The following is a 14,064-nucleotide window of genomic DNA, read 5'->3' as shown; positions in this document are numbered from 1 at the left end:
TCATCCACGTGGCGAACTTTCGCTTCTTCACTCATTGATGTATTTTCATTCGTTCTTCGCTGTTTTCGCTTTTTGGAACCGGTCCATGGTTTAAACATGGTCTATGTTTACTTATAACTTAATAGAGACACGCCTAATATCAAAAATGCTGGGTAGTCAGAACAACAATGCTGATCAACTGAGTAGTCAATTCGTGACATCCATATAGGTAATTCCCGCGAAAATCGTCTCGGCTGATTGCATACGCGCCATAGGGCTGTCAATCAAGAGGTAAACTTTTACTTCCGGTGAAAACGTAAAACCGCCATTTCTCCGCCAATATTTAGCCTTTTTCAAAAATTTTTTTCAGAAATTAGAGATTATTCTTTGACCTCTATTTTGACCCAAAAATCCAAATTTGAAGAAAATTGCCAACTCGAAGGTATACTGTAACCTTAAATTAAAGACACTCCGAGGATCCTACAAACTGCAAAAGACAGCTGCGAAGGATAAACTTAGAAACAACAAACAGTATTTTCATTGTTTCTCTCTGAAATCAACACCTTACCTTAAAATAACAGACATTAGACAAGGCTAATTACCTCACTGGAAATTGATTTGTTGTTTTAACCTTATACCTGTTTTTAATGAACCTTCCTATTGATTTACCACCGACAAAACCATTATCTATTGTTTAATCACAACCACTCTTCCGTTGAGAGAAAATTTAAAATACCACATTTGCAAAACTTTACAAAAAACTAAAACCTGCAAATGTATTGTAACTTGAATTGTAAACCTTCTGTTTTATGACAAAAATAACCTGTTTTCCATTGTGAATGTTTTTGAGCTGAAAATCCTGAGGTTAAATCACGTCTTCTAGACTCTTCTAGTTATTTTTCACAAACCAAACCTAATTTGTGCTCTTATCATGCGTGACAGTTGTAGCAGAGCTCCAGCGGCCCAAAGGGTCGTGAAGCAGAGCCCCATACCCATACGGGAAAGAAAAGCCCATGAATTGATTTTCTCATGGTTATCATGGCTAGCGGTATTGCTCGTGGGCACATACGCACGATGGCGACAACGATGGAGTCACGCAAGATGGCGGCCATACTCCAGCTAATAGGCTGACAGAGACATGCACCCTCAGTTTGTAGCATCCCTCTTTGATATTGGACAGCCATGTTATGGTCAATTGACATCTGTCAAAACAACGTATCCGCTGACTAGTATCATGTGACCATATCACAGGCTTAAGTTTAGAGCTCATCGAGGTCACATTTTTTTTTTTTAAGTTGACTGCTGACCAAGTGCTGGTTTTCGATTGGATCGCAGGGTCATCTCAGGTTAACTTGTTGGCCTGGTTGTTCGGAAGCCGGTTAACGCTAACCCAGGATTATAAAAGTTAACTGAAGTATAATTTTTCTTTATTTTGTGTGTATTTTGAGGACCTTGAGATTATTCAACCCCAAAACAGAAGGCCAAACAACAGAAATGGAAAACCTCACTTTAAAGTTACAAAACTCAAATCAAAATTCTCGCATATCCTGGGTTAGCTTAATCGGGCTTTGAACAACCCGGCCCAGAGCTCCGCTTTTAGGCTTGGCTAAATCTATATATTAAGCTATTTTCATTACAGCAAAAGGATTAGTTCTTCAGCGAATTACTTTTTTTTAAAGTTGAAAGATACATTGTGTCGCCTCCAGGTAAAACGTAAATAACAGCATAAACCAGAACTTCCCTCTTACGACATGAGTATTCTTTGGCTTTCATGTAAATGTTGTGTAACCCAACCGTGGCTCTGTAATGCATTAAAGAGACCATAATCTAAGCTACATTAACCAGTTCTGATAAAGACAAAACCTTCAACTAGCTCACCTTTTCGTAACACTATTCTCCATTGCTTTCTGCTATCTCAACTGCTTTCATAGCGAACTTCTTCAATGCTCTTCTTCAATTCTAGTTCAATTTCACCACTATTTCAGCCCACAGATATGTTTAGTTCAGCCCTAAACAACGCTCACCAATACGTAAGTTTAATGTAGACCCTTGACCTATCGCGTGTCCCACACACATAAGTTAAATTCAGATATCTCAGTGCTCATACAATGCTCACACAATGCTTATTTACTTCCTCCTGGAGTGTATTTCCCTTCCACAGAGGGGTGAATCATGCGCGACATAAGTGCAAATATGCGGTGCCCATTCAAAGGAATGTTGTGTGCCAGCATAAACTGATGACGTCACAATTTGTGACATCATCGCTTAAAAAATAAATTGCTAGTGTGCACGAGGGTTGGAAATGTGGTGAATTAGTGAAATGTTTTAGTGTCTTCTTAGTCAATTTTGTGTGGCAAAAGTGAAAGAAACAACAAATACCTTGACATCTTCTGAGCAATACCGTCAAATTACTGGAAACAGAACGGTTCTGTGACAAAAGCGACCTTCTTGCATCACGTTGTTTGTTTTGAACGTTAATGAAATATGAGTATTTTGAAAAAAAGAGGAATACACCAAGTAAATTAACAAGATTCTGATAGAGGAGTATTTCGTAACTTCTGGCATGCTTGTGCATTTTACAACCAGTACTACGACATTTTGTCAACGAAAAAGGCGTAGACGCTGGATGCCCAAGTTGACGTTTCACGTGTAAGAGTAATCAGTATAAAGTAAACACATTTTAACAAAAGAAATTAGCTTCTATTGTTTCTTCACCGCGGTATACCACGTCTTGCTAGCCACAGTGTTCGGTCACGTCTGTCCAGGACAAGGTTGGCGAATTCATCCCACCGCGGTGAATTCAGGGCAGAACACTTTGGTGAAGACAAGGTTTTACCACGTCCTAATGGGTAAATATTTTGAGGTGGTACTGTACAAGATAACTGCCCCGATCTCTCCTGGTTATCTCCTGATTATATGTTCTTCAAGCAAACGTAATTTTCTATTGAATGCTACCGTTAAAGGGACACAGTCAGCTTTGAAACCGTGATGACCTGGACACTAGTTTTCTCACTTTGAAAAAAGTTCACCTCAACCTGAAATCAAAGTACATCTAGAAATCCGCTTCAATCTTCACAGTGTTTTGCTTGATTTTCAATCGTTTACTGAAAAGCCTGTTTTTTGAGTGTGCTTTTGCTCAACCTATGATATTATTTTTATCATAATTGGTTAAAAACAGTATGGATCATGTCTCTGTGATATGCAAATTAGCTATGAAATGGTATCTAATGTGCATGTGCTCCAGCTGACTGTATCCCTTAAAACCAGGAGCCCATCACTAGGAGTGTGCAACTACCCCAATCATTCCTGTCCCAGCCTTTTTACAGACCCATCTATTTTTAGTTTGCATTCAGCGTGAATTGAGACCTCCCACAGGAACCTCAGTGACCAATCGCAAGCACGGACTTTATAATTTCACCAGAAGATTAGGTCAACATGTCCACCTGAGATCGCAATTTTTCTCCTTACCAATTTGTGCTCATATAGACCAGAACTAAAAATAGACCGGTCTGTAAAAATACTGTGACTTAGGCTTAGTATGGGAGGTAAAGGCTCCTGACCAAAGTTGACTCTAGGGTGCATACATGAACGGCTAACAGTGAGTGATTTCTGAAGAGTGCTTTATTTGGCAAGTACAGGAAAAATATTTATGGTAAGGTAAATATTATTAATTAAAAACACTTTTATTTCCAAAAATGATCTATCCTAGGTCGGTGATATGTACTCCGTATGAAGTCATAAAAGAATTCAATAGTCTGATTTTTTGATTTTTGTGGAATGGTAACGACAAGGTTATGCAACTTTCAATATTTGCACCCTATGACCAAGGTGGCCTTAAAATGTTAGATTATGATAGTATGGTTAAGGCTTTGAGGCTAGGCTGGTTAAAACGAATAGTCGACCCAGATTACTTTGGTTTCTGGAAGTCTTATCTTGATCATCTTTTGGTGAACGAAGGGGGGTTTATTTTTAATTCAGTGCAATTACGATATCAAACGAGTAACAATCTGAGCAACTTTCTATCGAGAACTATAGGATTGGTGGTCAAAATTAAGAGAAGTCAAGGATCCCGAAAATATACATAGGTATACATTATGGAACAACAAAGAAATAAGGATTGACAGCAAAAGTGTCTTCTATAAACATTTCTTTTATAATGATATCATATACACAACTCATCTGCTTTATGAGATGACAAGTATTGAGTCTTTCAGTGTCGTCAGGGGTGCAGGACTGAAGAACCCCAACTTCTTAGTATGGACAGGTCTAAGGCAATCAGTTCCACTGAAACTGCATGTTCATGAGCCCAACTTCGAGAATATCCTTGATTTAGAAAAATTTAAGTGTCGTGATTATTATCATCTTCTTATAAGGCAAAAAAACGAAAAACCAAATAAATGGGCTAACTTGAGAGAAGAATTTAATCTAGAGGATAAGCAACTTTTGGAGGCATTCATGATGCCACTGAGAGTTGCAAATTAACCTTATGTACGTTCTTTTCAGAATAAAGTGCTGAATTCTATTCTATATACAAATGAATTACTTTGTAAGATAGGCTATATTTCTGACCCCAGCTGTTCCTTCTGTCATCAGACTACTGAGACCGTCTCTCATATTTTCTTTGACTGTTCTTTTTCTAATTCCTTTTGGAATGAGATATGTGAAAAAAATTTAAATAAACTTAATAGTTGCGTTTACCTCTCTTTAGAATATCGTGAGATTATTTTAGGATTTTTAACAGGGGAGATGGATCTGCAAATCTATATAATCATTTTAGGAAAAATGTACTTGTGGACTTGTCGGTGTAGGATATGGCTGAAACTGTCAGAGTCAAGGGCCCAAAATTTAAGAAATTATTGAGTAGCCATTTGGCAACTAAGTGATAAAAATCAAGTAGGAATTTTATTCAGAAAAGACCTCAATGCATAAAATCTGTAACGAAAAAATTCCTAAGACTTTTTTGGCCGCCAATTTTGTATACGTAGCTAATGTAATGTCTATAAAAGATTCATGCATTCCAAGAGACACAATCGGTAGGCATACATGATATACTTAATACTCAAGGGTTTGCAATGCATTATAGGGTGATTTTAAACACAATCAGCCATTTGCATGTTTTCCGATGTGAGGGAATCCCTTTACAGCAAAGTAAAAGGATAGATTGCTTTTCTTTTTTTCTTATATTGAATGTCATAGAAGCACAGATCTTTGACTGTATTTCTGGAAGGACATAATGTCTGAGAAAATAACACAGAGAAACGTAGTCACCATTATGGTAGCCTTTTACACTGTAAGAATGTATTTAACTAAATTTTATGGATGGACAATACCTAGGTGTTGGTGAAATGGTCGGACATCATGTCCGATCATAATATGAAATTGGCCGGACATAGTTATAATTTGGTCGCACAATGTATGATGACCGACTGTTATTTCCAGCCCTGCCCTTGGATCTGCTCTAGAATAATGGCAGTTAAGTTATGCACCCTCAGGGAGCAGTAGCCATAGTAACCTCTCTTGAAAACACAGCATCAGACATTCATGCAAGATCATTTGTAACAGTTAACTTCATGTACATACATGGCTCCATGATCCTCAACAACAGTCAATGCTGAAAGTGTTTTTATCACAACAAAGGAATGAAGAATCTTTTGTTTGTTTTTGTAGTTTGGTTGTAATCTGGATAGACAAGAGTTAACAAGAGGTGCAGATCGGTGTAATGAATCTCATTCTTCTTACATTGGCCTTGATCCTGATGAACAATACTGTGACTACCCTCAGGTGAGCATGAAGTGGCAGCATTCACAAACAGTTTAAGAGAGTTAATTGTGTTTTGTTTGAGTAAATACAGTATTGTGCAAAAGTAATGAGAGCGTAATTCGACAAAATTTGCAAATTTCGGGGCTTTTCAACGAAAAATGGCAAAGTTTTGTTCAACGCGAAAGCTTGTAGAAAATTCAACAAATTTTCCCACTGCCCATTGTTTTAGTTGACATGAATTTTCAAGTAGTAATTCGTGTCTACTGATAATTTGGCCTGATTTTTCGAGTGAAAATTCGCTCTCCTCAAATTTTCCTTCGAACTTTCTAGCAAAAATTCGCTCTGTTCCTTAAGCTTCCCATCGATTCCCAGTAGTAAGATGAATTAAGCCAGAGCTAAACAAGAATGTGCGCAATGAAAGCGTGAATATCATTGTGAGTGATGGTAATATCTCAAAGCCTTTTCTCACAAACTTACCTTGCTCATTTCCAGAGAAAGCTGATATCACTTTGTTTGTTACAGTCAAAGCTCGCAAGCTCAAATGGTCTGTTTGCCAACCTGTTTTCATTGAACAAGAAATGCTACTCGTGAAAGTACTCACAGTGCAACCACAATGAACCCAGGCTCTGCGCGACCTTGTGACATTACTGTCAAAGGTTCCAAACTATTATCAAACCATTCAGGCCAGTCTCTTATGGATCTGTTTAACTCAGCTGAAGACTTTTTAACTCACAGTTTTAGTAGCATTCAGGCTGTATTGATTGTTAACCGTGCGGCCATGGGCTGAGCGCGGTTCATGGTTTACCTGTGGTTTTTTTTCGTAGATTTGTCAGCGACCAGACCCAAGCTTCCACCCGGCCAAATTTTGAGTCACGTAACCTGTGATGTTTACTTGCCAAAAGCTGTTGAAACATTAATAAATCTCATCTCCAATACTGACTTCCGCAGGAAAAAATTAAAAACCCAGCGCTCGTCAAAAATTATATTTTTTCACCAGAAATTTAGCTTGGAACATATACATATTTATATTCGTTTGAATCGTCAATGAAATGACCTTTTCCGGATATTTTTTCCTTCGGGATCAACAAAAACCTCTGATTACAAAATCACGCCAAACCCACACTTTGCAAAAAATCTCTTCAAAACCCTGACTTCAAAGCAATATAACACTTCAGCGTTAATAGCTACCACACATCAGCAGGCGGTAAATCTATTCCTTAACAATCCAGCTTTATCGTGTTAAAATTTCAGTGAAATCGAACAAAACCACAATTAATTAGAATTTTTTTGAGACCTCACTCCCCAGACTTGACCTAACAAAGGAAGCAACAGTCGCCCATAGCAACTGAAAAACACGAACATAACAAAGCCGATGTTTCGGCCAAAAAACTCCAGAATTAGCGCCTGAGAGCTTAAACTTGAATGGGAACATCTTTTTCGAACTTTTTTCAACTGATTTAGACGAAAGACTGGCCTCGGCGGGCTACAAAAAAGACCAAGAGAAAAACAGAACAAGAAAGCAGAACAAGCCGATAATATTTCATCGCATGGCTTTCAGCATGAAAACGAAAATACAGCTTACTTCTGGATAAATTCAGCCTTAGAAGCCAGCAACCAGTCCCAAATTACTTTCTGTATCCTTACAAATGTCCTGACTTCCATCTCCGAAAGATTTTGCCCCAATTTTGAGCAAATAAACATTTCGTCAACGGTGACCGCCATTACGGTAGCTTGCATACTAAATTAGCTAACTTGGCAAAATTCTCTCAAGGGGGGATATGACGAAAAGAACTGAAAAATGGCCTGTAATTGGCTAATGATGAGATCATCCCACTGTCCAAATTTGGTGAGAGTCGAAAGTAACGCCATTTTTCTGTCACGTTTTCAATCTGTGGTCACTGGAGTGACCAAAATCGATACATTGGTCGGGATAGAGTTTTATTATTAAATTATATGACTTGTGTGACTACTTTGCTAGCCCTTTACTTGTGGAAAACACCAATTAAATTTAATCATGACTTTTAAGAAAGAAAGCTGTTGTTAATAGTATTATTATCGTGTCATTCATATCGTTCATGCCCATACATATCCCGAAGAAAGTTCTACAAAGATTAAGACCATTACGTCATCAGAGATTTGTCAATGGCTACCACTGATGGTGTAATAATACAGTTTGTGTTGATCAAGTGATGTGATGTCTACAGTAAGAAAAGAATCATCAATGACTGCTTTGGAATGTGCACTGCGTTCCGACGGTAGTGTTAAGCAAACAGTTAAATTTTAAAAGCGCGGTTATAAGATCTAACAGATCTTCTTGTTATAAATCAGTTATGCTTCATCCCTCTGTTAGTGTTCATACAAAAAACATCTTAGCGGGATGGGTAGCGTAGCAGAGAACTGTCATCGTAAATAATGAGGTGCTCTTGCATGGAAAATAATTCTAGGTGAGGTATTGAAATAAATGACAACACACAAGTGAAGGGAAACTTTTATTTAGACATTGGCGAATTGACCAGTAGGACGTTGGCGAAACGACTCGTTGGCAAAACGACCAGTTACCGTGTCTTTCCCTTTTGCACTTGCCATCCAAACATCTCTGCACTTTTCCTTCCCTAACCCCGTTTCTTTGCACTTCCAACATGCTCAAGCATGGTCGCATGTCTCCATCTTTTATTTACGAGTGTGAAATAAAGAGGGATTGTTGCGAATAATATACTATCCATCATGGCAGGCGGACAAGAACGTGACGAACGTGATAACAGCTGAGGGGACTGGGCATGTGGAGACCTGGCTTTAGATAAATAACATAGCTGCTGCTTGTCCATCGATCACTGAATTTGATGTCACTTTGGATGAAGTTTGAGGTGAAGTAGGCCTTCAAAAAGACCTTATTAAAGTGCCACTGAAACAAAATTTTCATACTCTCTTTTATTATCCTAATCTATAGTTTCAAACGTGCTTAAAGTAATGGTGAACTTTATTTCTGTCAAATCCTAACAGAAAGTGCTTTTTTTAGCTGTTGAAATCGACTTTTTGGAGCAAAACTGTGTCCGGGCTCTGGAACCGAGTTTAAGGACCTTGTGACATCACTGGTTGTGTTCACGCAAGAAGTGCTATAGATCCTCTCTTGTTTTCACTTGATTTATTCAAGTTTATTCTTCATATTGTCGATACCTACTAGTTTTCTACCCTGTAATTTCTGTCCAGCCTTGACAGGAAATACACATCATAAACGTTGGAGGGCGCCAGAGAGCGTAGATTCACCAAAATAAATGCTACAGATTAGAACAGCTCAGTATACTTTTCGAACATCTTGAGTACTCAATTGGAGATTTCGAAGACAATTGTGGTAACTTTTATATCCTGAAGCCTAAACACGATATTTTGTCGTCTGTTTTCAGCCTGGTTCTGAAATTTGGATTCTCACGTTAATCTAAGGTCTATTACAAGGTTCGAATATATCCTTGGCAACTATACAGCATTAAAAGCCGTAAGCGCATCAGCCATCCACACAATCACGAAGTTATTAACGGTCCACAAGCTTTGAGTCGAGTACTTCTTTGTACACAGAGGGCATCGTTTTATGATACTAATAAGTGAAAGTTCTTGTGGTAGACAAAATGAATCTTTGAAAATTGTGATCCGCAGCAGGGTTTGCTTTATCGTCACATACGTATCAGTGTAAACAAAGCAGGAATTTCGCTTCTCTTTTACACGTATCTCCCAATCGCAATATTTCACGGCCGATGGATTACTTTGAGTTCTTTAGCAATACTTATGTCTATGATCTTCATTTAATAGTATCCAAGTTCAAAACAATTCGTTAAAACGTCGCTAGTTTACACTCCTTTCGAAGATTCATTAAACGGAATTTGAACCAATTTGCATATATGACCTTTCGCCACCGACATTGTCACGCTTTCTCTCGTTTCCTGAAAACATACCTGTAGGGTCATGGCAGCTTAGTTTACCTTTATAGTTTAAATTCGCTCCCTCATATAAAAGAAGAAGGTTTCTTAAATTTTTGCTGTTGTGATAACTTGCAGGATGTAGCAGATACAATTGGACTAAAGGTCACTGTGGCACAATCTTGTCCGCTGTGAAACTCACAAAGTGTCCGGTTTCCTCGAAGCGAAGCGACTAGAAAACTTGAAGCGTTGTTGCTGCGATTCGTGCAGCAGCACTCTGGATAATATTTTCAAAAGCCGCTTTCTCTTGTTTTCATGTCTTTTTTACTTTATGAGTGTAGATATTGTTTAATTGAGTGCTGGCCATTTCACCAAGAGTCCCGATCATTTTGCGATCTAAGAACTCCCACTTGTTTGCTTGCTTACATAAAATATCCTGCAAATATTCAATTAAATAGACTGGAAAGCCCCAGGATCGACTCTCGACCTCTTCATGTCTAAGGCTACTGTTATTATCTGCTTTACAGCTCTGCGATGTCCTTAAGATGTTTTTTGGGGGGGCTTCGAACAGTAATCTCTTCTCCCATAATCACTCTAAATTTTCAGCGCGGCATGAGAGTAATACAACCAGTGACGTCACTAGGCTGTTTTGGCCGCGCCAAAATGGCCGCCAATTTTGGGCTTAACCAGCCAACTTCGAACGGCTGAAAAAGCGGTTTTCACTTACCGTATGCGAAAAAAAGTTTGCAGTGTTTCCAAGTAAGGTTGAAACTTTATTATGAAGCAAAAATCTCACATACAAAAATTTCGTTTCAGTGGCACTTTAAGAATTTTACTTTTGTCTGAGCTTACCCGGACTAGCGGTCCGACTTTTGTACCTGCGTTGCTGGCACGGTGACGTGGCAAAGCTTAAGTTAGCAAGTTCGTGTCATTGAAAACGATCAAAGGATTCAAATTCTCTACGTTCTTTGCCATGAAAGACGGATTAACACATTAACAACAGCAAATTTTATAGAAGAGTAAAGCCTCAATGTGACCGTGATTGTTCACAAGAGAACGATATATTGATGGCTCGATACTGGTCAGCGCACTGTACTGCGATATTTCGCATACTGTAAGCAAAATTATCCCTCTGGTAGGGAATTGTTGTTCTGGTCTTTAAAATGTCACGAATGTTCATCCTTTGTTTTAAAGAAATATCGCTCAAGACTTTGCGAAAAGACGCTTGAATTTTCGTGCAAACTTTCAAAAGTTCACAGAGACAAAGGACGAAATTTGCGCATTTCGCTCTCATTACTTTTGCACAATACTGTAATGTATTGACTTTATATGAAAATTAGGTGAAGGTCTTTGGTGTTAATTACAGTCTAAATGGAAGTTTCTTGATGGGAACTGTACAATTGCAGTGCAATGCTCCAATAATGATTGACAGGTTACTTGTGAGTTTCAATTCAAATTTGCTTGAGCAAGTTGCTCAGTTCTGAATAAGTTTTGTGCACATTTGTCCTGTCTAAAATGAAATAATACCTCCTCTATGTCAAAGAGAGAGAAAACAATTTCCCTATGTTCAACTGTTTATCAACAGATTGAAAGAATAAGTGACATGTGAAAGGTGAATTGATCAACATGACACAAACGTGGGACAAAGAAGAAATCTGAGTTCCTGACAGGAATCAAGCCCATGACCTCCCAAACACTGGTCGGGCACTCTATTGACTGAGCTATGACAACTCATGCAGAGCAGTGTCATTCAACTGAGTTCATATGAGGCGTCCTGCATACTGCTAGGATCAGCACTTTCAAAGTCATGATATGAACTCAGTTAAATGACCTTGTTCTCCATGAGCTCTCGCAGCTCAGTGGATAGAGCACCTGCCCAGTGTTCAAGATGTCACGGGTTCAACTCCTGTTAGGAACCCAGATATTTTCTTTGTCCCACGCTCGTGTCATGTTGATCAAATCACTTTTCACGTTTCATTTCCAAGCTTAAAATTCACCATCTTTATTCACTTATCTCCAGGTATCCATATTCACAGTAGTCCGGTCATCTAAGACGACTAAAAAATTGTATGGACGATAACAACAATATGAAAAGTCGTCCTCCGGATGAGTTTAGTTTGACTTTACCAAAAAAATATAACATTTCTTAAATTTTCTTATGGGTTCCCTGACCTGTAGGATGATCACCAGGCTCTTTTGTGTAACATAGGTAAAACTTTAAAAGTATTTCAAAAATGTCTCCAATCACTTTTAAGATGCAGAACTTTATCAGATATTATGCTAAATACAATTGAAAAGCATTTCTTACTTATTTCTTGAGGATTTCTCTGAATTATTCAAATTACCCATAACTCCATGTGGGTGTGGTTGATAGGTAAATGAGAGGAAAAACTCGTTAATATTTGTCAAAATTAACACATTTCGCAGCAACTTGATGCATTCACTACAGTGATGCTATAATTTCTTCATTGACTTCAATGGGAACTTAAAAATTCCCTTTAATTTCCATTTTAAGTCTCCACAAATGCTGCAATACCACGTGAATGATGCAATACCACATGCATAATTTGTGTTGAACCCCCAAGAAGAAAAAGGCAAGGTTACCAAGCTAAAAGGAGAGAATGGAGTGATTGAATCAAAGAACGAAGCAAAAGAGAAGCATGCACTGAACATTTTCCCCTGTTTTGGCCATAATTGATGTCTGTGATGTATGAATGAACATATAACATAGTGGACAATATATTTCCGACTCACAGAAAGTGAATTTTCTCTGCTTTGGCACACCAAAAAGTGTTCAAACTGGAGGAGTTGGAAGCCCAGACAATCAACTGTCTGGCAAGTAGTTAGTGTTTACATTTTGTTGCCCAAATCAAATGATTTTGCCTCATGTGGTGGTAAGTAGAATACACAGAACCTCCAATTAAACAGCTTACAAGAGTGTTTCCGATTTACAAAAATGCTAATATCTTGCTCAAAAGTAAATATTTTGCCCTGATGTTTTCAGACAACATAGAAGACCTTATGAACTTGCTTCAGTACTGATATCTTTAGTATTGGGTGTATTTAAGAGTTTTCCTGTTCACTCGATTTTCATCACCAATGGCCGCTTTTATACTAGAGGACGCATTATCCATCCAGACGGATAATGCATCTCTCATGTTACGTGTCTAGTGGAAAGACGGGACAAATAACGACGAATTTCAACAGACGAACAATACAAACTATTACGCATGGTAAAATAAAAAGGAATGGGGACTAGAGTGTTTTTGGTGGTAAAATTTAAGATGGCGGCCCTGTTGCAACTTGTAAAATTGTTTTCCCGTAAAAGGAGAGCAGAAGATGAGTTTTTAAGTCGCTAATATAAAATAAACAAGGAAGTGGCAAGGAAACGTTTCATCAGAGATATGGTTTTCAACACTGAAGCTTCAGAACCCACTATGTCAGCAATCATGATTACAAAAGGCAACAGAAACAAGCGAGGTCCAGATGAGTTGAGAAACAAAGATTGGTGGACGAACAGATACCAAAACTGTGATGAAGCCTCTTTCAAGAAAAGGCTGAGGGTGTCTTGAGACACTTTTGAATATATTCTGGGAAAAATTAAAGACCTTATCAAGAAGGAGCCCCCTCGCATGAAATCTCACCCTTCTCCACTTGCTACCCAGTTGGCTTTATGTCTTTACAGACTGGCACATGGTGTACGTTTTTGACCGTTGGAGATCTCTTTGGGGTTGCAGAATCAACTGCTCACATCATTTTTCAAGATGTTTGTATAATTAATTATGCCCATCTTATTTTATTGCCTTTTTATTTTAATGTGAATGTATCTTTTATTTTGTTGCTCATTACTTTAATATGAATGCAAGTAGCATCAGTAATCATAGTATTTTGTAAGTAGTGTAAGAAGTGTAAGAAGTGAATTGTAAGTAGCATGTAAGTAACTGACTTGTACAAAAACGTTTTGTTGGTAATGTAATGTACTTTAGTAGTTGTATTACTTTGGTAAATAGTGTAAGTAGACGTACCATTGTTTGTAAGTAGTGTGAATCACAATTAAAGTCTCTAAAAAACAACAAAAAAAGATGTTTGTAAGGCCATTGTGGGATGTTTGTATGACAGACTCGTTTACCTGCCAAGAAATCTGCAGGAGTGGAGTCAAGAACTGGAAAATTTTCTGGCAAATTGGGAGTTTCCTTGTGTAGGGGCATGGGTTGGATTTCATATTTACGTCAGCTCTAAACTTAAGAACTTTTACAGTTACATGAAAAGATATTCTGTGACAAACATGGGATTCATTGTTTACAACAAGCGTTTTATGTGGGCTGCAGTGGGTGCTCCAGGATCCACACATGACTCTAGGCTTTTAAGAAGTTGTGGTATTTATTCTGAAATTGAATCAGGTCAGGTGATTCTTAGC

The 14,064-nt window shown here is 38.1% G+C and overlaps 1 protein-coding gene across 4 annotated transcripts in view; it reads left to right on the top strand.

Annotated features, from left to right (window-relative positions):
• Nucleotides 1-14,064, top strand: part of LOC145487498 (adenylate cyclase type 5-like) — a 219,901-nt gene that overhangs the window by 144,396 nt on the left and 61,441 nt on the right. For all 4 annotated transcript variants that reach the window (XM_081466304.1, XM_081466303.1, XM_081466302.1 and 1 more), the window contains one exon: nucleotides 5,647-5,760. In XM_081466304.1, coding sequence (XP_081322430.1) covers nucleotides 5,647-5,760 — 114 coding nt within the window. The remainder of the gene's footprint in view (nucleotides 1-5,646; nucleotides 5,761-14,064) is intronic.

This window comes from Orbicella franksi, chromosome 5 (genome assembly GCF_964199315.1).
Source record: "Orbicella franksi chromosome 5, jaOrbFran1.1, whole genome shotgun sequence".
In the NCBI taxonomy this organism is placed as follows: Eukaryota; Metazoa; Cnidaria; class Anthozoa; order Scleractinia; family Merulinidae; genus Orbicella; species Orbicella franksi.
Note: the sequence above shows the minus strand (reverse complement) of the source record. Positions and strands in the feature narration are given on the sequence as shown.